Genomic DNA, 25,391 nt, shown 5'->3' on the forward strand with positions numbered 1-25,391 from the left:
TTCTGTAGCACTATTGTTTTTTCACAGTGAAATATACCAGGTGGCGTGTACTGTGATGCTGAGATCCTCTTCTGCTCTGCTGAGTGAGCTCACATCCAGCAGAAAGCTGACATCTATCTGTGAAACAGAGAGGGAAATGCCCATTTTAAACAAAATCTAAAAACAGTATTTTTTTATCATCTGAAATTTTCTTAATGTTGATGTTCTCTGGAATGCAGATTGGAGACTATGTTCTAGAAGCACAGGCTCCGCCTCCCCCAGGCAGTGAGCTAAGGGGGAAAGCTGTTGGGGTTGGGGCGATTTTCAAGCACCAGCGTTTCCACAAGTGACATTCAGAGACAAAGCCTCCTTCTAAATGTAAAGACAGGCAGGTCCAGACCGACAAAATTAGAGATGCTTTAACAACTTGAGTGAGGACTCTTGCCAGTAACACCTTTTTGTATAGCAGAGGTAACATGCCTGGCAGATAGGACCACCTGGGGTGGAGAGGGGTAGGGGGAGTGTCGGGGAAGGGTGAGACAGGGGAGGAGAATGCTGATCGACACATTCACATGCCCATCTTGACACAAACATGTGCCCCCACTTTTTTTTTTTTTACAGTGAACATTGCCAAGAATATAAACACAATCTCAGAGAGCCCAGTTGGTTTGAGTTTTATTTCATCACTTAGCTGCTTACCCTAAGCAAATAAATAATTATATATTTGTATGCAGCATAAACAGAAAAAATAAAAAATATTTTATGTTCATGTTAGTAAGCAAAAACTATACATGCTAAATGCTTACCCTTGATAGGTGATCAACATATATGTAACCAACACTGCAGTCAAGTCTGACTAAGCCAGAACTGTCTGTTACTTCACAGCTTATTTGTTTTTCTTCCTAGAAGGAAAAATGAAACAAACGCTTTAGGTAAGAAGGGAAGGAAAAGTTTGTAACATATGTTTAGGAACAGTCTTTGAAAAGCAAATCATTCCTGAAGAATTTGCCTTCCTGGAAGACAATTTTCTGTTTACTTTTGGGATACATAGAAATATAAATAAAATTTATAAGTGTGTACACACACACACACACAGATGTATATTTTAATATTCCTGTAAATTCTCCAAAGAATACACAGAATAATTCCTGGCCTTGTAGCTTTAATCCATGTTTGTTTTCCTTATTTAACTCAAGGTCCAGTTTCTTGAAAAATCATGAAGCGAGTAATTCATGAAGTCCTTATTTCATTGATCCTCTTTTGTCTGGGATGTGAGAATGAGGTAAAGGTGTATAATTACAGTAACTGTCACCACAATAGGAGATACACACACACACACACACACACATACATACACATACACATATATAAAATATTCAAATATTCAGGGAAATATATATCTTGATGTTTCTATATACTATACTATAGATGTATACATATAAATACACACTATGTACTATAGATATATATGCACTATAAATGTGTATATATATACTATAGATGTACTAAATATATATATATATATAAAAATATACACAGAAGTAAATTTTTTTAATTTTCCCCTCATACTATTGCAAATAGGCTCCCAGTGCTCTAGAGAAAGGGATAACATATTCCAGAGAGGTCAAAGACCTCTCTAAGTGCCCTTGGTTGAAGAGATAGTCTCTGGGTAAAAGAGGTGTAAATTTGCTAAGGGATAAGATAGACACTAAAGGGGAAAGTGACTGAGGCTTTTCTCTTTGAAATCAACTTTATTAATGCCTTGCTGATAGATTTAACTGTTCACGACTGAGGCACGGTGAGGTCTCTAAGTGCTTCAAACTCTTGTAGGAAAAGAGAAATTTCCTGTGATCTGGTTGATACCAAGACTTCAGAATTTTGGAGGATCGCTGGTTGTATGGTATTTGTGAGAAGTTCTTAGGGAACAAGACTGGGGATGTGAACGTAAAATGCAGAGCAGTAACTCTGGGCACCTGCTTGGAGGACCAGTATTGCTTGTTCGGGGAGCTCAGCCACAAAGAGCGGCACCGTGGTGCCAGATGAGCGTGTCATCAATGAGAGAAGCAGTGGCACCCAAGCAGCTTGCTTGGACAAGAAGATCTCTCACGTGGTAACATTCAGAAGAGAGAAGTGGACTTTTTCGATCTCAGATACCAAGGAACTTATCATTTTGATCAGGAGCAAGAAGAAGTCTGAAAATCAATGGAATTTCGAGTGGTAAGTCTGCATATACCCCAATATTTAGGCCTTACTTCCATGAAATGGATTATACCATTTACATTTTTTAAAAAATTTATTTCCTTGAGAGAGGGAGAGCATACAAATTGGGGTGGGGACACAGAGAGGCAGCGGGAGAAGCAGCCTCTCCACTGAGGAGGGAGCCCGGACATGGGGCTTGGACATGCGGCTTGGAACCGGGACCCTGAAATCATGACGTGAGCCAAAGGCAGAAGCTTAACCGACTAAGCCACCTGGGTGCCCCTACACCATTTATATTAAAAAAAAAAATGAAATATAGTATCATGCTATGGTATTTGATACTTACCAGATCTAAAATCTTAATGAAGTAAAGGCCAGCGGGGAGTGTGATATGCAGAGCTGTTTCATACGCATCATCTCCAGCATTAAACAAGGACACATTCAACATTACTGTCTTCATACTTCCAACGGCAAGATAGGTCTTATTTTCATGTGGCCTAAAAATTAAGTAATATTTAATACTGCTTAGTAACATGTAAGTAATGTTTGGGAAATAAAAATCCCATCCCCTCATTTATACTGATCATAAAATACTAATTTGGGAGAAAAAAAACCATGGGGGAGGTAAGCCCATATAAGTAGATACCAGTTCATGTTAGAAAGAACTCAATTCTTCATGTTTCAGATAAATTCAATCAGCTATTACCCAGGAAGTTTGTTATTTTTTAATTAGTCATAATTAAGCTACTCTCCTTTGTTTCACTTCTAGAGCTTTAACATATTTTCCTTAGTATTTCACAGTATTTTTCTAATAGCAAAGCTTTGTTTCTTTTCTTTACTTTGGAAAAGACCTGGACCTAGCTGCTGCGTAAACTGAAGGGGGAAATGGGGAGACCTGGGGGGAAAGGAGGCTGCGGAGAAAACCACCACCCAAATAGAGGCGGTTGGGTGGAATGAGCACAGCCCCGGGAGGGACGGCTCTCCAGCAAGTGGACACCACTACAGTCTGTTGCAGTAGAATTCATTTCTTAAGGCAGGCTGGTCCCCTCTACCGATAACTAGACCACATTTAAAACAGAACTGCAGCCATGCTTTGCCCCCTGTGACCTGGAAAGAAAGAGAAGACTGCTGCAAATCCAGACCTCCGAGTAAGGATCTCCAGTCCTGTCTCTGGCCCCAGGCCTTCAAGGTGGAAAGAGGTGCTTCAGCATCTTGAAGTCTCAGCCACCATCCGCAGGAGTAGTAATTACTATGCTGAAAATTTGGCTCATGCACATCCCATGAAATGCTCAGAATAACACGTTTATATATAAAGAACCTGAGGCTTAAGGCCCTTCTTCAAAGCACCACAGCCGGAATGTTCTAAAGTCTCCAGGGAAATGCCTGCACAGCCCATTCTCTTTACCAATGAGAGAATTAGAAGAGCCCAAAGAAAACTTTTACACGATGATTCTACAGAAGAATTTAAAATTTAGAAAAATTGGTTCGACCAGTGAAGGATGTGACCCAGAGAAAAGTGTCAGGTGAGGCTAATCCCGGCAATAAGTAAGGTAACCTCTCTCCTGGCTCTTGAGAAGCTTCCCTCAAGCTTACACTGTACCATTCTGGTCAACAATGTATAGAAGATCAGTGTCCGAGTAAACTATAGAAATGCTAAACATAGAGTCCATATTCAATGGTTATTTGTGAACTGATTAAAAACAAAGTGTGTCTGGGAACAGGGTTAAAGAACAGGTTTCCAAATTTATGCTTGTAGCCATTATTTGAAGACACACGAATGACTGACTATAACTGAAACCCCCTACATAATTATTAGGTTCATCATTCCCATATACAAAAGCAGTTTAAGAGATCCCCACCTTTGTAGAGCTTGTAAAAGACAGATGTATAGACAAATAGACAAATATAAACAAATACTACCAATCCATGGGAAAGAGTTGTGAATGAGGAGCCCTGGGAAATCAAGGCAGGGAACCACTTTTGCCTGAAGGTAGCAGGGCATGTTGCTTCTTGCTTTTCTACCATTCTGGTTATTTAAGTTTATTTAATTTTAGGACTATTTAATTTCTTTCTTCATATAAAAGTAGGAAAACTTCATGACTGAACATGACTTAACATGGATTATACCCTTAATTGATTTTTCAAGTCCTCCTTCTCCAGTCCAATTTTCACACTGCCAGAGAGGATCACTTTCCAGAAAGCAAACTTGACAATGTCATTTGCCTGCTTAATGTGCTTCAGTGCCTTCAGGACGAATGCTAACTTACGAGCACAGCACAGGAGGCCTCACTTTCCACTGCACAACTCATTCCTTTGCTTTAGACATACTCACCTGCAAATAGGTATCCAAATATCTCTGTCTGTGTCTTAATTCAAGCTACCTCTCCTTTAACATTTTCCCTTCTTTGTGTCTCTGGCTGATTTGTTCTTGTTCAAGACTCAACGAAGTGTTAATAGTTACGGGAAGTTCTTCCAGTTGATACTCTTTGCTAAGCCCTATCACTCAGCACTGCATTCTCCCTAACAAAAGTAGCTTCACCCTCTCCCTCTCCCAGCACACTGGGCATGCCTTTAAGGCAGTATTTTCAGAGTCTGGTTTTATTATCACTAGAGTGAGTACTGGAAAGTAGATGCTAGATCATGATTATCACTGTTTTCTCAGAGCCTACAAACACAGTGTTCAAAAAATATATGTGGTATGTCACTGTATCAATCATTAAAGAGGGTGGGATAACACTAAAGAAAAACATCAGAAAACCTGAAGAAATTATTGGATAAATGATTGTAAAAAAAAGTTCATCAACTCATCATTATAAATTCTACCAAATGATATCCATGTTTGTCTGTCCTGTGACAGTATACAAATTCCAAATGTTTTCGTTAAATAAACATCTACCACTACTACATTCATATGATCTATACCCTATCACACAACATAACATTTTAGTAGCAATACAGCTATTGAACTAACCAATAAATTAATGGCAATATCAATGCTGGAAATAGTTTTTTTTTTTTTTTTCAAGATTTGAGACAGCATGTGCATGAGCCGGGGCAGGGGCAGAGGGAGGGAGGGAGGGAGGGAGAGAGAGAGAGAGAGAGAGAGAAGCAGACTCCCCGTACACCACAGAGCCCCGTGTGGGGTTCCCCTAGGGTCTCGATCCCAGGACCCTGAGATCATGACCTGAGCTGAAGTTGGATGCTTAACTGACTGAGGCACCCAGGAGCCCCTGGGAAGAATATAGTTTCTGAGAAGTAATTATTTTCATGAACTTCAGAATATGCAAACAAATTAGAGATGCTTCTCCCCATTCTTCTCCTTCTAATGGTAGAGATCGAAGAAGCTGCATGGTTCAATTATACCTAAAAATTCTGCCCCTCTTACCCTGATTTTTCTTTCTATTTTACACTTATCAAGATAGCACATATAGAAAAACACACATATCCTAAAATTCAGTTCAGGGAATTTTTACAAACTGAATATAGTAATGAAAGCAGCACCCAAACCAAGAAAATGTATCACCAGCACAAGAGAGAAATGCCTTTGCGCCCCCTCCCTTCCCCTACCCATCATCTTCCTTTTTTATTTTAGTATAGACTGGCTTTGCCCAGTTTTCTATTTCTTATACGTGGAATCACAGAGTATTTAATTTTTACCTATCAGGCTTTCTGTACTTAAAATTTTGCTTAGAACATTAAACTCTACAGATGCATGGAGTTGTGAATGGTTTATCCTCATTGGCATATATGTATCCATTTGTAAACATACCACATTTTCTTTATCCATTCAGTAATCATTGGGAATTTTGACAATTCTAATTTGGAGCTATTACGGTCTTTCGGTGAACATATAAATGTATTTCTGTTGGGTTAGTCTGTCTATCTGTCTAGAAGGAGACCTCTACAGTTTGTGAACCCAGGATTAGCTCCTAAGCATGTCTAAATCTGGCTAATTTTGGCACCCAGCTGAAATTATACCAACAATTTATATTTAAATAACAAAATACACTCTAAGGTACTCTAGTATACCAAAAAATAAAAACATACTACAGAATGGTCATGTAAAAACCAAGTGTACATAGACTAGGGTCCCAAAATCTGCTGTCTAAAGGCCAAATTTGGGCCCCTTCCTGGTTTTGTCCTTGGGGTTTACTGGAACACAGGCACGCTTGTTCATCTGGGGCAACTTCTGCACTGTGTCAGCAGAGGTGAGAGGCTGAGACAGACCTCTGTGCCTAGAATATTTACTCTGTCCCTTCATGGAAAGAGTTTGCTGGCTCTGGCATAGAACTACCTAAGTATCATTAGTTTCAAAATAAGCACAAAAAAGGACATCACTGTATTTTAAATCTGATCATTCTGATGTGGATAGAGGCTTTTTATCTGGGATGGCATCAGATGCAGCATCAGAGAAACATCCCCCCTGGCCCCACCCCGACCTCAGAATCCCTGGGTTGGCACTGGGGACATTGAGGAGGAAGGAACGAAGATCAAGTGGGTGCACAGCATCTCTAGCTTCTGATCCCTGGGTGTGAGACGTTAGGTCTTTTCTGGAAGGATGTGTAACAACTAACAAAACAGTAATCCTACACCACAGCTACCCTTTCAGGGTGGAGGAAGCGGACTCAGCGACCGCACGCTCTTCCTCCCACCGTTTCAGGGAATGCCTGTGATTTCCTCAGGCTCCTGTCCTAAACCTTTGTGTTCCACAAGTACGCATCTGCTTGGCAGCATGGAGGGCAGAGATGAAATAAATGCGTGAGGACCCGGGCATCCTACATTCCCCCCACTGCTCTGCAATCATGTTACAACTGAAGGAACCTAAGAGGTTCTAAAAGTAAACTTCAGCTTGACATTAAAGTTTAATTAAGACTTGTGGAAGAGCTGCCTAGAAATAGACATTTATAAAATATTCTGGCTTGTAACCAAAGCATTAGTCACTGAGCACCTTTGGGAAAGAAGTTGGCACTTAGACAAGCAACAGAAGGTGAGAGCACTGCATAAACAGCTAGGTTCCAAGACAACAGCAAATTAAGGAGAAACACTGTGTTCACATTTCAGCAGCCAGACTCCCGGTTTATTTTCCATTTTTAAGCTATTTTGCCACATTACCACAATGACGATATACATCTGACTGTATCTGGATTCATTAACAGGGTACCCTCAGAAAAGATACCCACCAGCTTTTTATGTGAAACAGAAAAAAGGTCCAGGTGCACATCTGGAAGTGCGACAAGGCTGAACAGAGCTTTCCCCGGGAATCGTGGTTCATTCTTCATTAAAACATGCATAATGCACGCTTGAAATTTACAAAGCAGCCCAGAATCCACATAATTTAAACAAATCAAGGTACTGTGTACACAGAGAATCATAACTTAATAAGTGAAAAAGGAAGAACAGAAAAATGATGGATTTCGGCAGCAGGCTCTATGTTTTCCCTAAGTGAACAATATTGTTTTATTTTGCAAGAAATTCTCCCTGTGTCTTAGGATAATGAATGCTTTGGTAAGATGAATTAGGGCTTCACAGCTAACATGTTTTTAATCAAGATGCTAGAAGAAAATATAATGCAAATGGAGATGTTACCTGTGTTGAGGTCCAGGAGTCATTTATTTGACAAAAAAAACTAGCCTGCAGCAAGTGGCCTACAAGCCTATGTGAAATGGTGCCCTCTTTTTGCTACTGACTTCAGAGAAAAAGAAAATACTGGAAAATTCTCATCAACTAAGATATGTCAGTTAACTAACATTTAAGGAGACTGCATTTGAATAAAGGCAGACTCCTGGAGGTCCCGAGGAGTAGAGCAGGAGAACATAGATTGGAAGATACAATTAGTAATTAGCATGTTTTAATGTATAGAGGATATAATTCATCTTTCAGGACCCTGAGATCAGTGAGGCATATAGTCTACCATCTCCATTTTAAAAGTGGATAGTTTTGATAGACTTGCTCTTTTGGAGACAAACAGCGTAGTCGTAGATACCACGCTTTGCTGTGTACCCAACAGTAATTTCCCTTCTTAGCTGCAAGAAGAACCCCAGATTATTCAGGCAGAAGGCAGTACTCCCTTGCTGTTGCAGAAGAGAGGCCCCTCGTTCAGCTTCAGGGAATGAATTATGATTGCTCTACAATAATTCACGGATGAGCTTGCGACAAGGTCCTGTAAATCAGAGTAAGAGGTCTGCGAAGGTGCTTCCCTTCCTCGAAGGCAGCCTCGAGGGGACACAGAATTTTGCTTTTGCCCCTTTTCTTTGGTTGGCAACCTTGATGCTGCTACAGTCTTTGGGGGACCATGAGGGAAAAGCCAAGAAAACTGGGAGGATAACCACACATGTCCAGATTTTGGTAGCTGCCTATTAAGCCTGTAGCCACCTCCTGCTTATTACGCAGAAACAATTAAGTGCCTTTATTATATAAGTCACGATTCATCAAGTATTGTCACCTGCAGTTAAAAGCGGTCCTAACATAATGAATGCACTTGCTCAGGAAAAGCCTACATCACTTACCCAGGATGCATGACTGCGGTAGAGAAGGGAAGCAGTGTCATTTAGATCAGTCATTAATATGAAAGACTTGATTTTAAACTGTTTACGTGATGGCTAATACCTGCTACTGTATTTGTAATCTGGATAAAAATATTTGCTCATCTTCATTTTGTCGTGCAAACTCATACGATCAGGGCTGACTGTCCTGAGAATTTAGACCTCTGGTTAGAAGCCTCAAGTTAATGAGCACGTGAGACAGTGTGTGCGTGCGCTGCCTGGCTTGCTGTGGGCACTCTGCTACGGCAGTTCTCAGAAACTCCAGCTCTTTGCTGTGGAAATGCATTTACCGAAAGCGGGTCTGTGCTCGGAGGCACCTCAATGCCCTCTGTGCCAGAGGGGTTATGGTCGGGAGAATGGGCCGCAAGCATTGCCGTGCTTACTATTCCTGAGCAGGGAGAGAGGACCTTTGTTTGGAAGAGGCACAGTTTGGTCCGACAGATGACAATTTATCACAAGACAGGGCACTTTGTCGGAACCCTTCACTGGGGGCCTAAGGATCGATGAAAAGAGTCCTCAAGTCAGGAGCATTTACCTAACAGAGATGGCCTGTAACTTTCCTAGTTGATGCAAAAGATGGGGGACTTACACCTTTTACTGGCATCTGTGCCACTTCAAACCTCATGAAATGGCCAACTACTGACCCAGTTGGGACAGAAAGAAACCTTCAACTCCAGAGAAACCACCAGTCCACATGCAGAAAATGCCAAGGATTCAGTGGCAGTATTTCATGTTATGGCCAAACTTTTTTTTTTTTTTTTTTTAAATCATGGTCTACCCATATCCCAGTAACAATGTTACCAGAAATAACTTCTACGAACCTTCATGTATTTCAAGCTTTGTGTTATGCACTTGGTTTGCAGTATTGCATTTTATTTTTGAAGCAACCATATAGAGTAGGTATGATTTTATCGTCTGATCAATGAGGAAAAGAGGTTTACAGAGGTGAAAAGTCTTCTCTAAAAAGGCCATTCAGCTAGAAAATGGTAGATAAACTTTAACCAGATTAGCTTGACTAGATCTGAAACTCTTCACCACCACTGCATTGCTTCCCAGATTTTAGTTTGATAAAAAACCACTCATAGCCCTATTAATACTGCATATTTCTGGCCTGGTGCCCATAGATTCTGATTCAGATGTTCTGGGGCCTGGAAAACTGCATTTCTATTAAGCATTCCAGGTGATTCTCATGAAGGTGACTCAAAGCCCACACCTTCAAAGATGCTGCCTTCCCCACCACTGGCTGCCATTTAAAATCATAATGGATTTGACAGACATCAAGAAATATTATCACTTCAAAGTAAAAAAAAAAAAGTACGTAACAGAATTTCTTATTGTGAGAAAATATGTACTGAAGACAAATAAATTATTTCATATCTTATTAAGATGTATTTTCATTCTTCAGGAAAGAATTTAGTGTTCTTAGTAATATTTTCATATAAACGTCACTGTCCCATTTTTTCATAGGCCAGTGTGGTTGCAGAGAAAGACGACAAAGTGGACACTGGGAGTGTCTAAGAAAATGAAAAACTACTTATTTATAGCTTAGATAAGCTTTCACCCACGTAGCTCTTCTTATCAGAGGCCCATGACAGCAAAAACACCAAGAAAACTAAGCATTTGAGGAAGAAAATAAATACATGAATGGGGAGGCTGTAAATTATTCGTCTAATAACTCAACAAAGGCCCCACATTACATGCTGGGATACAAAGTAGTTAGTAGTCATTGTTTTTGGACTCTCTGAGCAGCCAATCTGGATAATTTAAGTATAAAGTCCAATTATAAATCAAATAGGTTAGGGCTTCTTGGCCCTCAACTGTGGATGCTCAAGGCTATATTGGCATTGCCTAAGTGAAAAGAATTAATTTATTCTCTGCCATATGTGATCCCACCCCAGCAGGGTACTCAACACTGTTTGTCAACCTTTTTACTCATTCCTATCCCATTTATCTTAACAGCTATTTTGAATCCTTTCCCATTCCCTTCAAGTTCCCAGTCCATCCTCAAAGCCCTCACTTTCCATATATTAACTTGCTTTTTATCCCGGCCATCCCTGATTTCTCTGTATTTCCCTTCCTGCCACTTTGAGATTTCTTAATTTTTGTCAATCACTTTTTTCTTAGCTCAAGATAAAGACAATCTTAACTTCTCTCTAAGCTAACTCCTCCACCTGAGTCTGATCCCATTTTTTATGCTGTTTCCTAAGGACCTTGTTCTATTCTCAGCAAACAACCACTAGTCACCTATAGCACTCCAGGCTCTCTATTAGGCACTGGAACACTCAGATGAAAAGACAGAAATCTATCTTGATGCAGCTCACAGGACAGTGTGGAGACAGACAGTAAGAGTGGTGAGCGTAAATGCAATGGAACCAGGGTCACAGGACTTGTGTTCCTGTAGCTGGAGACAAAGAAAAACAGCTGAGATTTATAAGACAAATGAGAGTTAATCAGGTATATAAGTAGGAGGAAGAAAAAGATACAGAGGCTTGAGAATGCGTGGTCAAACAAGTATTCTGCCATTCATGGAAAAAAGTCCCGTGGCATGGTTGGGATTTTAAGTTTTAATGAGCCCTTGGAGTCCTGTTATCAGAATGTATGTTAGAAAGCTCACACTCGGGCGCCTGGGTGGCTCAGTGGGTTAAGCCTCTGCCTTCGGCTCAGGTCATGATCCCAGGGTCCTGGAATCGAGCCCCGCATCGGGCTCTCTGCTCAGCGGGGAGCCTGCTTCCCCCCACCTCTCTCTCTCTCTGCCCGCCTCTCTGCCTACTTGTGATCTCCGTCTGTCAAATAAATAAATAAAATCTTAAAAAAAAAAAAAAAAAAAGAAAGAAAGAAAGAAAGCTCACACTCTGGAAATACCACAGTCGAGGATTTAGAATAATATAAAATCAGAGGTCAGAAGCCCAAAGAGTGGGAAAGGTTGGTGACCCAGGAAGGATACTGAGTATCTGGTTTGGAGCAAGAGTGGTAGAGAGGGAGAGGGGGAGAGGGAGAGAGAGGGGGCTGCGTGGGGAGAGAAGCATGATATATAAAATACACCTGTAGGTGGTAGTATTACAGAACTTAGTAATTTACTGTACCTCAGGGATAAGAAAGTGAAAAATGCAGGTTGAGCTCCAGGTTGTTGGCTTTGGCGACTAACGGTTGTGTCACAGGTGGATAGTGACTGGGCACCCAAGAGGACAGGACAGTTGCATGTGTGGGTGTGAAACTCAGATACTGAGCTGAGCATCAGCAGTGTAGACAGGCCAGCTGAGGTCACAGCTGTGGGCACGATTACTCAGGGAAAACAGGGGGGTGTGAGAAAGGGGTGAGAGGACAGGTTAGGAAGCCAAGAGAGCCAAAATCAAAGATCCTCAAATGACAAGTGAGAACGAGCTAGAGAAGTTGGAGGGGAACCCGAGTTTGATGGCAACGTGGAACTGAAAGCAAAAGACGTGCAAAAGGTGAAGTGAGCAGCTGCCAAGCGCTTCAGCGGAGAGAGTTCTGATAGAGTCTGAAAAATGCTCCAGGCTTGAAGTACATTTCCCTCTTCAATTTAGTTTTTACTCTGCTTTTGACCCTCACATGTGTTTGTGTCGTCCCATGATTAAATAAATAACGAATTTCATCACCACATAGAAATTTTTCAGTTGAACCTACTCGTCCCCAGTATATTCTTTTTCCCTTTGAACTCAGACTCTCACTTGGCTACTACTGCAGTGAAATTTCCATCTTAAAAGTTGCCAGGAACATCCTTTTCTCACCCACTAGTCACATTTTCAATGCTAGTTCCCAAGACCTTTCCCCAGGCATTGTACTATCTGAGCTCTCTATAAAATTTTACAATATGAAGTCCCTTTTTCTGTATTTTCCACTGGCTCTTTCACTATGGATTTGCTTGTCTTAGTTCTCTAGGGATACCTTTACAGTTTCCCCCAGGGACTCCCTATTCTTGTGAAGACTGTTAAATAAAACTGTCCCCTCCCCAACTTGATCCCTCATTCTTTCCTTTGTGAAATTCACATTTCCACACATTCCCCACTCCCGGCCCCCTCATGCTCACAAATTGCTAATGTGTAGATGACTTCCAAACAATCCTGAACTAGATTTTCAAGTGGAAAGCTACATGTAGAAATCCCACCAAATTCAACGTGTCCCAATTTAAGCTTGTTTCCTTTTTATCTCCACCTCCCCAAAATAATTTCCCATTTTCCTGTCCTGTCACTGATGTCTCCGTCCCCTCTTACTTCCTGTACGCAATCAGCCCTCAACCTCACTATGGATTCTCTCTCTCTGGTCCTCATTTTCACATCTTCCCTCTAGTATGCAGACCAATTTCAAAACAGGGTATTTAGACATAATACATTTTATAAAATTGCAGTTGGTTTATTTCCCATAATAAAATAGTAACAGCAGCCAACATTCATCTAATTTTCACTGTATGCTAGGTAGGCACTATTCTTTGCATGATAGGTGGATTATCTTTTTACTATTCCCTCTTCTGTGAATTTAGACAAGCAAGGTGGTTTATTCCCTTTCAAATGCTCTCATATACATTTAGGGATTTCTTTTGTTTTGTACATCAGTCTGACTTATGTTACCAGTTTTGGATGATAAAAAGCCTAAGGATTATATATTAGTGAACACTAGCTCATTTTGCCACCAAAACTCTATTAATAGCAGCGACAAGTGTCTAAAACATAATTACAATCATGACTCCTCAAGGCACAACTAAATCCTGAAATATCTTCTGAGTGGTCAGTAAAAGATTAAAATATACTTTATAAAATCTTGGTGCTCACATATTCTCATTGTTCAAAAACTGGTCACCTCTGAGTATTTATGTTCTGTGAGTGACAAATAGATTACTTAATCTCTTTCAGGAGAGTGTTTTGTGTTTTTTTGTTGTTGTTGTTTGTTTTTTTTTCCCAATTCTTTGAAAGCTGCTAATCCCTAAGGAATAGTTCTTAGTCCTTTCCTCTTTAGAACCCACAAGCACACACCCATTGCCCATCTTGATGAGTTACAGTAAATTATACTTACTTAAAAAATCCAATTCTCGCAGAAACCTGTAAATCAGCTGAACAATTTTCGTGGGCACAAAATCTTGCAAAGTTTATCTGGAAATAAAACATAACAGTATTTTTTATGGTAGTTCAACAATTTGGGATACCTCTATTCTTTTTTTTTTTTAAAGATTTTATTTATTTATTTGACAGAGAGAGTAGGCAGAGAGAGGTGGGGGGGGGGGAGCAGGGTCCCTGCAGAGCAGAGAGCCCGATGTGGGGCTCCATTCCAGGACCCTGAGATCATGACCTGAGCCAAAGGCAGAGGCTTAATGGGATACCTCTATTCTTAAGCATAAGACATCTATGACTTATTTTGCCACTTTTGAATTGGTCACAAGTTCAAATGACAACTGTAGGGCTAAAGGAACTGATTCTTCCAATAGGTAAACTGAAAGCCTAAATTTGTTTAATGGAAAACATTATTGCTTCTTTTATAATTGTTACGGAAAAAAATGAGTTTAATCAAACTGAGATAAAGTTTTAAAGGTAAGTGTTTAAAACCTGTGCTGCCAAGATGTTCATTGCTAAGTTCCTTTCAATTTTCTGGTGCTATAGTTTGATCCCACTTATTACAAATAAACATGGCACTTGCTTTTCACAGATGGTAGGACAATGGGCTTATATTTATTGAAAACAGTAAAATGCAGAAATTTAGAAATTTTACTCTGAGGACACATTGAACACAGTAATAGTTGATACTCAGGGTTCTAGAAGTTATTTAACTCAGAGCATTTTAATAGGACCCAGAGATACTCAGAGGTATATGGGAAAACCTGAGGTATAAGATAAAGAGTGGAGAGAGAGAAAAAGGAAGCTGAGAGGAACAGGTCAAAAGGGAGAGATGCTAAGAGAAATCTAGAAAGTCAGAGAAGGAGCTAGGTTCATTAAATGGGAAATGACTAGCATGTTGTCAAATAGCGCATCCGACCACAGACTACCTCAACCCGGTGAAGCAGAAGGAAAGTGTAAATCTTTCTCTAAATGATTAGGTAAACATGATTTTTTCCCTATCACTCTTACTTGTAAAGCATGGTGCTCTAAAAACCAAAGGTAGAATTTTATTCTAATGTAACTACACGTTGCCAGGTTTGGGCTTATATACTTACAACACTGTGGTTTTCATTATTAAACGTAGTTAAGAATAGTTGATATTGACAAGTAAAGTTCAACAGAAGGGTGAAAACACTAACTTCCATAGATATACCATAGATATATTCATAAGGGTATTGAGAAAACTTGCCTTGAGTTATTATGGTCACTTGATCTAGTGTTCTAGAGAATCATGATTGTCAGCCCAAATTGCTTCAAGTGACTTAGTAGCAATTTGTCTAGACAGGATATGAACTAGCCCTTCGAGTGTCCCTTCTGCCTTTTACATTCCTTGTGCCATGAGCAAATACTTTTATCTTTTTTTTAGATTTTATTTGACAGAGAGAGAGAGAGGGAGATCACAAGTAGGCAGAGAGGTGGGCAGAGGCAGAGAGAGAGGGGGAAGCAGGAAGAGGGTGGGGGTGGGGTCATCTGGATTCCAGGACCCTGGGATCATGACCTGAGCCGAAGGCAGAGGCTTAACCCATTGAGCCACCCAGGCGCCCCTAGCAAATGATTTTAATGAATGTTTTTACCATGCCCTCAAACATCCTGTTGAGTAGGTCTTTGTGTTGTTGGACAGGAAAGGTCCAAACAACCGGACTCCTGGGAGTAAACGCACTGCCAATGAAATGGAGGTATTTCGGAATACATTAGAAAAGGCTGTGCGCTGGTTAGAATGCCAGATCCATCTGAAAATGCAATGGATCCTGGGACGTGGCTGCAAAGTCTGTAGTTGAATTTGAAAGAGAAATTGTTGTATAACAGGAATACTTATGTTTATAAATGAGTAAAAGCCAGCAAGGGAATTTGCCTACTGAGATATGAATGGATCTGGGTAGAGTGAATGAGAGGGAGACAAAATGAGAGAGAAGGTGTCAGAAAATGAAAAAGGGGAAGAGAAACCTCATGAATGTGACTCACTGTCATTATGAGCACTCCCTAGCAATTTATTTTCCTCATGGGCAAGGAATCAAGGAAAGAAGATTAACATCTCATGTATATGGGAAGCTATTGCTGGGACTAAATGCATATTTTAAAATATTCAGTTCAATATCCTAAAGGAAATATAAAAAATAAAGGAATATGGAAAACAAGACATACCATAAATCTTTTTATATTAAAAAATTCATAAAAAATTTTAAAGAAATCAGAAAGATAACTCATTTCCCCAGAATTAGGCAATGTTTCAAAAAAATTACTTTAGTTACATGCACATCACGTTTCGAATAAAGGAAAATATTCTCACTGTTTTTTCAATTATGTCTTTTTCTTCCTTCTGCTGGAGAATTGGCTGAAGTGGTGGGAACTCTTCTGCATTTCGTTTACTGATGACATGATGCCCAAGGTGGTAAGCAGCTTCAATCCGAATTGGGGTGAGGATGTCCCGCACATCTTTCTAAGGAAATTTAAAGCCTTAAGTTAGAAATAACAACAAGTATGTAAATAAAAACATACATAGAAAGTTCCTCCATCCCTACATTAAAGTCAAACAACATGGAAAATAAAGAAAGTATTTACCTTTTCATCTAAATTGTTAAAATACACTGAATGTGTATATTTTTTCACATTACAAAAAGCATGTATGTTTATTAGAAAAAAACACAAAAAAAGCATAAAATTAAGCATATCCAGTCTGTGGTATAGTTTTATATTTGGACATATGGTCTTTGATTTGAATATTTTCTATGTATACTTTTTATCAATTGACATAAGCATTTTCCATTATGAACTCTTTGCAAATCACTTCAAAGTACTAATCAGCATCTTATTCTGTTTAACATTTCCCTGTAGTAAACTTGTAGAAATGGGTATCTCAATTTATTCTAGTTTCTTTTTATATGTCTCAGTAACATTTTAATTCAATTTGATTCATTTGATCTCATATTTATTATGAAATGTATCTATTTTTCTATTATTTATGGAGCTTTTCCAATTATATTTTTAAGAAGGTTATAAATAATACGTGGGGAAGTTGTTTTACAGATTTAATCTTTTATCCTAGTCACTTTACTGAATTTTATTAGTTTTTACAACTTTTCTAAGTTTATTATGCTTTTACACTTCACAAAGAAAATGCTTGGATTATTTATCAATTACAGAGGAATTTTACCCATCTGGGATCCATTCTGATTTCCATTCTGCATGACATTCTTTTAAATTTAATATCTTATACTAATTTTTACACAGCATTTCTCATTCATAATCTTATTTATATGTGATCAAAAAGCCTTTTTGAATGATTTTTTAAAAGACTTTATTTATTTGAGACAGAGATAGCAAGAGAGAGCACAAGTGGGGAGAAGAGGGGGAAGCAGGCTCCCTGCTGAGGATGCAGGGCTCAATCCCAGGACCCTGGGATCACGACCAGAGCAGAAAGCAGCTGCTTAACCAACTGAGCCACCCAGGCACCCCTTTTTTGGATGATTTTTAAATTTATTTTATTCTGCCCCCAGAGAAACAGCTCTTGAGTTCATTACACTCATTGTCAATTCACATATTTTAATCTGAGTTTCCACGTGCAGGCATTATTTTTCTCTTTTAAAAATATCTTCCCATGTACTTAAAGATTATTTGATTATTCACCAGTCTCCTACTGCAGAATATACCACATAGTGTCAAAATTATTTGCTAACATACATATATACACAAACAGTAAAATAGCTGGCAGGAAAGTTAACTTTGAAAGCGGTTGTTCTTGAATCTCATGCCTTTGGGGGGAAAAAGTCAGTAATGCATAAAACATGGTACCTCTTAGAAAGCACTTAACCCGGCCCTCTCTAGACAGAAATGAGATTTTCAAAGTGTACTGAACAAAACAGACACCTTTCTTTTTCTCATTATCTAAGTAGGTGGGCAAGTAAGATTTTACTGATGAAGTAATCTATGAGGATTTATATCAGAATTCAGGAGACAAATTTCATGAAATAAGACATGTTGATGGCAAATCTATAAAAGAAGTATCTTAAGCGCCACAAAAATTAAATGGAGAAATAATCTCGGGATTTGAGAAGGTAGTTAACAATCAGTAAAGACTATCTACTTGGAGCTACGCAGTTTTTTCTTTTAATACTAGAATTATTACTATACTTGGATGTGTGAGCTTTACATCACAGTTTGACCCTACCTTTCAAATACCCATTTCAATCTACAGGTCATTCTCATTTTATTTATATATTTATTTGTTTGTTTGTTTTTAAGTAATCTCTATGCCCAACGTGGGACTCGAACTCACAAACCCTGAAATCAAGAGTCGCATCGTCTACCAATTGAGACACCCAGGCACCCTGGTTCCTCTTTTAAAAAGGAAATTCAACTAAGTTCCTTTTGACCATTTAAAGAGACTCAAGTTTTTGCACCAGGGCTAGACATATTACCTTAAACCATAACTGAGGTTTATGTTTATTCAATTGCTGAGTAGATCCATGATTTTGTCATTAACAGAACTCCTAGTAAGTAACATTAGTGGCCCAGGTTTTTATTACCTACAGACATTTCAAGATTGGAATATGGCTTAAACATTAATGCCTAAAAGCAAATAAAGAACAGATAGTTTGTAAAGCTCATCAATTAGTAATCCCTAACGGGTATGGGAAAAATGCCTGTAATACAGATGACAGCTGTGATGTAGCAGCTTGATAAAAATCAGTGAAGTAAATTAATCATGATGATCTATTACATAAAAGACTACATCTACTCTATCTTTATGTAAATAAAGATGTAATTTTTTCTTTTTACAATATTTATAACTATCAATATATGTATATAGTGGCTAAGAGCAAGTGGTCTGTAGGTACAGAGGTTCCAATCCCAGGTGCAACACTTACTAACAACTTGGACAAATTACTTCATCTGTCTATGGCTTAGTTACCTCATCTGAAAAATGGAAAGAAAGACAATCCTTATGATACCTGTACCTACTGCTATGAGCATTCAGTGGCATGAGGTTTGCAAAATACTTAGCATAACACTTGGCACTTAAGAGTTCAAAAGATGTTAGATATTGACTTATATATATATGCTGCTTCAAAATATAGCTACATCAACCAATCAAGAAATTAATGAATTTCAGTTTCTAATAAGAAAAGCAGGTGAACAATTGGAAGGAATTAAAAAAAATAGAAAAGAAAAGCAGACCATTGCCAGTCAATGATTATTAAGTAGGAAATGAGTTAGATACCAAGTATTAGACTTGCATTAATTAGCTAGTACCTGGAAGATTTGGAGCATGAATCAGAGTACGCAAGATCTCTTAGCACTTTGCCATTCTTATACATGGAGATGATTTTATTAAAGTACTTGATAAGTGATCATCTCAACATGAAACTTTGACCATATAGGAATGCTGCAAATCAAGGCCCAAATCCCAAGTTATCAACTTGTGAAAACGGAACAGCTTGAAGCCCTGAGTATTACAATAGCAAACTTGATTAAATTATTCCCTAGGTGTAGGAGCTAGACAGCCACTGATTGTCCCTCCACATGTCCACTGCTTTAATTCTTCTCAACAAGCTTGCTTTGACCAAATCGCATGTTATCTAATTCATACTAATTTTCCACAAGGTCTTCTCTACATCTGGTGTATATTACTTTCATTATCCTAATTAGCTATTAATTATGCTTTTCTCACAATATATAAAATGTACGTGCACTCTTGCAAGAACTGTATTTGACAGATATTCACACTTATTTAACTTTAACAGCTCCACCTAAGACAAAGGCTAGAATATCAAAAATGTCTTGAAATGACTAATTAAGTATTTGGGAGGGAAAAAGTAGATTTGCTTAAAATTCTTCATTTGGATGGGCATGTGCTATCTATATTAAAAATAATGAAGATTCCATGCCACATTTTTATGGACAATTACATAAAATAGGGCAACCCACAAGCGTGCAAATGAGCACATGTCTGAAATTACACAAAGTCCACCTTCTTGTTTGACTTTTACAGAAATTCGTATTTATGGCCACTTGAGGACTGAGCCATAGGCCCATGTCTTCCTACTGTGTGTATGCAATAAAAAACCCAAAGGGTGGAGCCAGAAATGTTTACAAAGTTTACTGAATGAGAAAGGACACTGAGGTATAGACATTGTAACGTATCTATGCATGGGTCTGCTGTGTGGAAGGCAGACTTTGGGGATACAAAACCGAAAGTCAATACCTCTGTCACAATCCATAATAGCCCAGAAATCCACACGCAGTGTGGGGGATGAGCATTCTGATGGATGTATACACAAGTACAGAAGAAGGAGGGCCACCAATCTACAGTCAAAAGAGGATGAGAAGGTCTTAGGAGAATTTTAAGCAAGGAATATAATCAGATTTATGATTCTGAAATACCCCTCTGTTACAAATGTGGGAAATGGGATGGGAGGGAGAAGGAAAGGCAGAGGCACAGACTGCAACTGAAGCCAGCACCACCACTTGTGACGAAAACCGCTCTAGCTAGTCAGCTTGGTTCAGGGAGTGGAGAACGGTCTGGCACTACCAACAACTTGAGGGAAGACAGCACCCCCAAAGCAGGTGCTAGAACTGTAACACCAATACAACATTCTCAGCTTTTCCTTTATAGAATTCTTTAAACAGCACTGAGAATACATCATCTCTAAATTTTAAAAATATTTATTGATTTCTACCTCAGGTAATGAGTCAGATTATCTCTAAGGAAGAATACAAACATGCAAAAAGTAGTATTCTGTCTTCAAAGAGCTTGCAAACTAGCAAAGAATTAACATATGCTGGAATAATGGATCCAATTCTTGACTACCATAACATCAGGATAGTTGCATAGGTCGGTTGTACTTAGATTTTCAGCAGAAATGTATGCATATATGGATCAGTTCATAGTCTGCTGTGTAGACTGAGCTATGTACTTGTAGAGCTGAACAATAAAAACAAATAAATAAAATATAATTTACTAATCAAACATATATCCATTTCCTGAAAGTTATTTTTGAAAAAGGTGGGCTTTAGAAGTCACCTAAACACTTACATAACAAAATAAAATTTCTTGATTTCAGAAATCCAAATATCTAGAAATTTGAGAAATCAAGGGAAAGAATGAATTAATCTACTGTATTACTGCATTAGGCAGGTTGATTTCATAATTACGCAACATGCTAAGGCCACTGAACTCACTGGATCTCTAATTATCAATGCAGACAGGCATTCCTGGTCTGATGACTAAGCTATGTATTTCTAGCTTTTACTGGAAATGTTGCAAGCAGGGTGAGAATCTTGTTACTTTATTTGTTGTCCCACTTTACCACCCCTTCTTCTCTTCTTAAACATCAGTGAATATTTTGATGTAGAGATTCCATCAAGATCAACCAAAAAAATCTGTATAAAAGCCTTTAGGGAAGTTCGCTCCACCATAGCTACTCCAACATTCCTAAAAACCGCTGCCAATTGTTAATTGAGTTTCCCTAAATCAAAGCAGCTTCAAAATTACCCCTTGTTCTAAGAACTTGTACTAAGAAATCACTAAGATCTAATCAAGTTGTATATATGAATACAGCAAAGACAGAGATTCATTGTCACGTATGTATATGGACAAGAAAACATTTTCATAGTGGGAAAAGTGACATCTAATAGAAGATCATTTCAATAGCTAAAACACTGTAAGGTGTAAAAAACTAAACATTTCCACTAGAAGAAAACTATGAAAGGGAACAATTTCAAAGGTAGAGGCAATCACATAATAAAGGAAGTAGATTAATCACTTATGAAACCATTATGGAGGTTAAAACACAAAAGGCATAAAAATCAATTTTATGTACAAAAATCAGTCAAGGAACTCACAAAAAAGGATGCAAAATATAACATATATATACAATATGTTGGATGGGGTAAAAATGTAGTGCTTTTAGAATGGGTTTAAATTTAAATGACCAACAACTTAATAGAGATTGTTATATACTTAGGATGTTATATATGATCCTCATGGTAACTGCAAATCAAACACCTATAATAGATACACAAAAATCAAGAGACAAAAACCCAAGTGTAACACTAAAGAAGGCCATCAAACCCCAAGGAGAAGAAAGGAGCAGAGAACTATAAAAACAACCATAAAACAAATAATAAGATGGCAATAAATACATACCCAACAATAATTACTTTAAATGTAAGTGGACTAAATGCTTCAAAGGACATAGGGTGACTGAATGGATTAAAGTAACAAGACCCATCTATATGCTATATATGAGACTCACTTCAGACCTAAAGATACATGCAGACTGAAAAACAAAGGGGTAAAAAACATATACATACATGCAAGTGAAAAAAAAATAGCTACAGGAGCAATCCTGCCATCAGACAAAATAGACTTTAAAACAAAAATCGTAGCAAGAGACAAAGAAGGCGCTATATAAAGTGAAAATCCAACAAGAAGATAAAACAATTGTATCTATGCACCCAACAATGGAAGCATGAAAATACATAAGACAATTATTAACACATAAAAAGGGAGAAACTAATGGGAATACAGTAATAGCAGGGGACTTTAACACTCCATGTATATCACTGGACAGATCATCCAAACACAATATCAACAAGGAAATAGTGGTTTCGATGACACATTAGACTGGATGGACCTAACAGATACATACAGAACATTCCATACAAAGTCAGTAGAATACACATTGTTTACAAGTGCACATGGAACCTTTTCCAGGTGACATCACATGTTAGGTCACAAAACAAGTCTCAATAAATTTAATAAGACTGAAATCATATGATGCATCTTCGCGGACCACAAGAATATGAAACCAGAAATCAGTTACAAGAAAACTGGAAAAGACGCAAACACATGGAGGCTAAATAACATGGTACCAAATAATGAATGGGTAAACCAAGACATCAAAGAGGAAATAAAATACACAGAAACAAATGAAAATGAAAACACAACGGTCCAAAATATTTGGGATGCAGCAAAAGCAGTTCTAGGAGGGAAATTTTATAGTAATACAGACATACCTCAAGAAACAAGAAAACAACTCAAGCAAACACCTAAAGGAGCTAGAAGAACAAGAACAAACAAAACCCAACACTAGTAGAAGGAAGGAAATAATAAAGATCAGAGCTCAAGCAAATGAAATAGAGACTAAAAAACACAAAACAATAGAAAAGATAAAGAGCTGGTTCTTTGAAAAGGTCAACAAACCTGGTAAATCTCTAGGCCAGACTCACCAAGAAAAAAATGAGAGAAGACCAAAATAAAATCAGAAATGAAAAAGGAGAAACTGATACCACAAAAATATAAAGGATTGTTAAGAGATTATTATGATAAAATTATATGCCAAGAAATCAAACATAGAAGAAAGGGACAAATTCCTAGAAACATGTAATATTACAAGACTGAATCAGAAAGAAATAGAAAATTTGCACAGACTGATTACTAATAGTGAAATTGAATCAGTAATCAAAGAACTCCAACCAAAAGTCCAGGACCAGGGGACTTCACGATGAATTTTACCCAGCATTTAAAGAAAAGTTAATACCTATTCTTCTCAAACTATTCAAAAAAAAAAAAAAATAGAAGAGGAAGTAAAACTTCCAAATTCATTCTATGAGGCCAGCATTAGCCTGATACCAAGACCAAAGAAAGACACTACAAAAAAGAAAATTACTGGCCAGTTTCTCTGATTAACACAGATGCAAAAATCTTCAACAAAGCAAACCAAATTCACCAAATTCCGAGTAATACATTAGAAAAATCATTTACCAAAATGAAGTGGTAAATTATTATCGCAGAGATGCAATGGTGGTTCAATATTCACAAACCAACCAGTGTGGTAAATCAAATCAATAATTAAAGGATAAAAACTATACGATCATCTCAACAGATGCAGAAAAAGGCTTCTGACAAAGTACAACATTCACTCATGATAAAAACTCCCCAAAAAGTAGATTTAAAGGGAACATACCTCAAGATTATAAATGCCATATCAAAAAAATCCACAGCTAAAATTACACCCAATGGTGAAAAACTGTAAGCTTTTCCTCTAAGAACAGGAACAAAACAAGGATGCTTACTCTCACCACCTTTACTCAACATAGTATAAGAAGTCCTACCCAGCAATCAGACAAGGAAAAGAAATAAAAGGCATCCACATTGGTAAGGAAAAAGTAAAACTTCTACTATTTGCAGATGAAATGATTCTATATATAGAACTCTCTAAAGACTCTACAAAAAACTACTAGAATTGGGATCAAGCACTACATTGGGCTCCCTGCTCAGCCAGGAGCCTGCTTCTTCCTCTCTGCTGCTGCCCCTGCCTCTGCTCTCTTGCTCTCACTGTCAAATAAATAAAATCTTTTAAAAAAACCCCATAAAAGATAGATAGGGCTAGAATCAGAATCTTAATCTTGTGAGAGTGGCTAGAATCAAAAAAATAAGAAATGACAAGTACGGGCAAGGATGTAGAGAAAAAGGAACCGTTGTGCACTGTTGGTGGGGATGCAAACTGGTTCAGCCACTGTGGAAAACAGTGTGGAGGTTCCTCGAAAAGTTAAAAATAGGATTACCCTATGATCCAGTAATTCCATTACTGGGTATCTACTCAAAGAAAATGAAAACACTAATTCAAAAAAATATATACCCCCTACTACTGCAGCATTATTAACAATAGCCAAGATAGGAAAGCAACCCAAGTTTTCACTGATAAAGATGTCACCTACATGTACACACACACACACACACACACACACACACACACACAGAGGAATATTACTAAGCCATAAAAAAGAAAGCGATCCTGCCATTTATAACAACGTGGATGACCCTAGAGAGTATAATGTTAAAGAAAATAAGTCCAAGAAAGACAAATGTCATACAATTTCACTCATTTCTGGATTTTAAGAAAGAAAACCAAAAAAAGGGAAACGAAAAACAGACTCAAGTAAAGAGAATAGAGAGAGGGAAGTTGGGAGCATGGGAGCAACAGATAAAGAGGATTAAGAGGACACTTATCTTCTGAGCACCGAGTAATATATGGAACTGTTGAATCACTATACGGTACACCTGAAACTAATATAACTAAATATAACTAACTAAATTAACTACTTGGGAGTTAAAATTTTAAAAAGAATACACTTATTGTGATGGGCACTAATGTATAAAATTGTTAATTGTTATGTTCAACATCTAAAACTAATATAACACTATGTTAACTGTATTTCAATAAGTAAAACGCACCCTTCATTTCTTTCCCAGCACTCCACAATTTCCTGTACGTTGCCCTTTTTCCTTTTTCAATCACCCTTATCTTCTAAAACGCTGTAAACTTTACATGTTTACCACATGGTTTGTCTCACTCCATTCTACTGTCAACTCAATGAAGGTAGTGATCTTTTTATATTTCATTCACTGCTATATCCAAGTGTTTCAACAGAACCTGATGCAACACTGGTACTCAAATACCTACGGAATTAATCATGTGGATGGAGACCTGGAGCTTCACTGGTATGACTAATGGGAACAACCACACAAGGAAAGTGTGCCCAGCTGGCAGGCAGAGAGCCC

General features: G+C 38.1%; 1 protein-coding gene across 1 annotated transcript in view; it reads right to left on the reverse strand.

The window, feature by feature from the left end:
• Positions 1-25,391, reverse strand: part of ITGA4 (integrin subunit alpha 4) — an 80,339-nt gene that overhangs the window by 11,539 nt on the left and 43,409 nt on the right. The window contains exons 16-20 of the mRNA XM_080799801.1: positions 16,113-16,262; positions 13,749-13,825; positions 2,525-2,675; positions 786-881; positions 38-117 (exon numbers count right to left, since the gene is read on the reverse strand). Of these exons, the coding sequence (XP_080655927.1) occupies positions 38-117; positions 786-881; positions 2,525-2,675; positions 13,749-13,825; positions 16,113-16,262 (554 nt within the window). The remainder of the gene's footprint in view (positions 1-37; positions 118-785; positions 882-2,524; positions 2,676-13,748; positions 13,826-16,112; positions 16,263-25,391) is intronic.

This window comes from Martes martes, assembly GCF_963455335.1.
Source record: "Martes martes genome assembly, chromosome: 3".
Taxonomy (NCBI): domain Eukaryota; kingdom Metazoa; phylum Chordata; class Mammalia; order Carnivora; family Mustelidae; genus Martes; species Martes martes.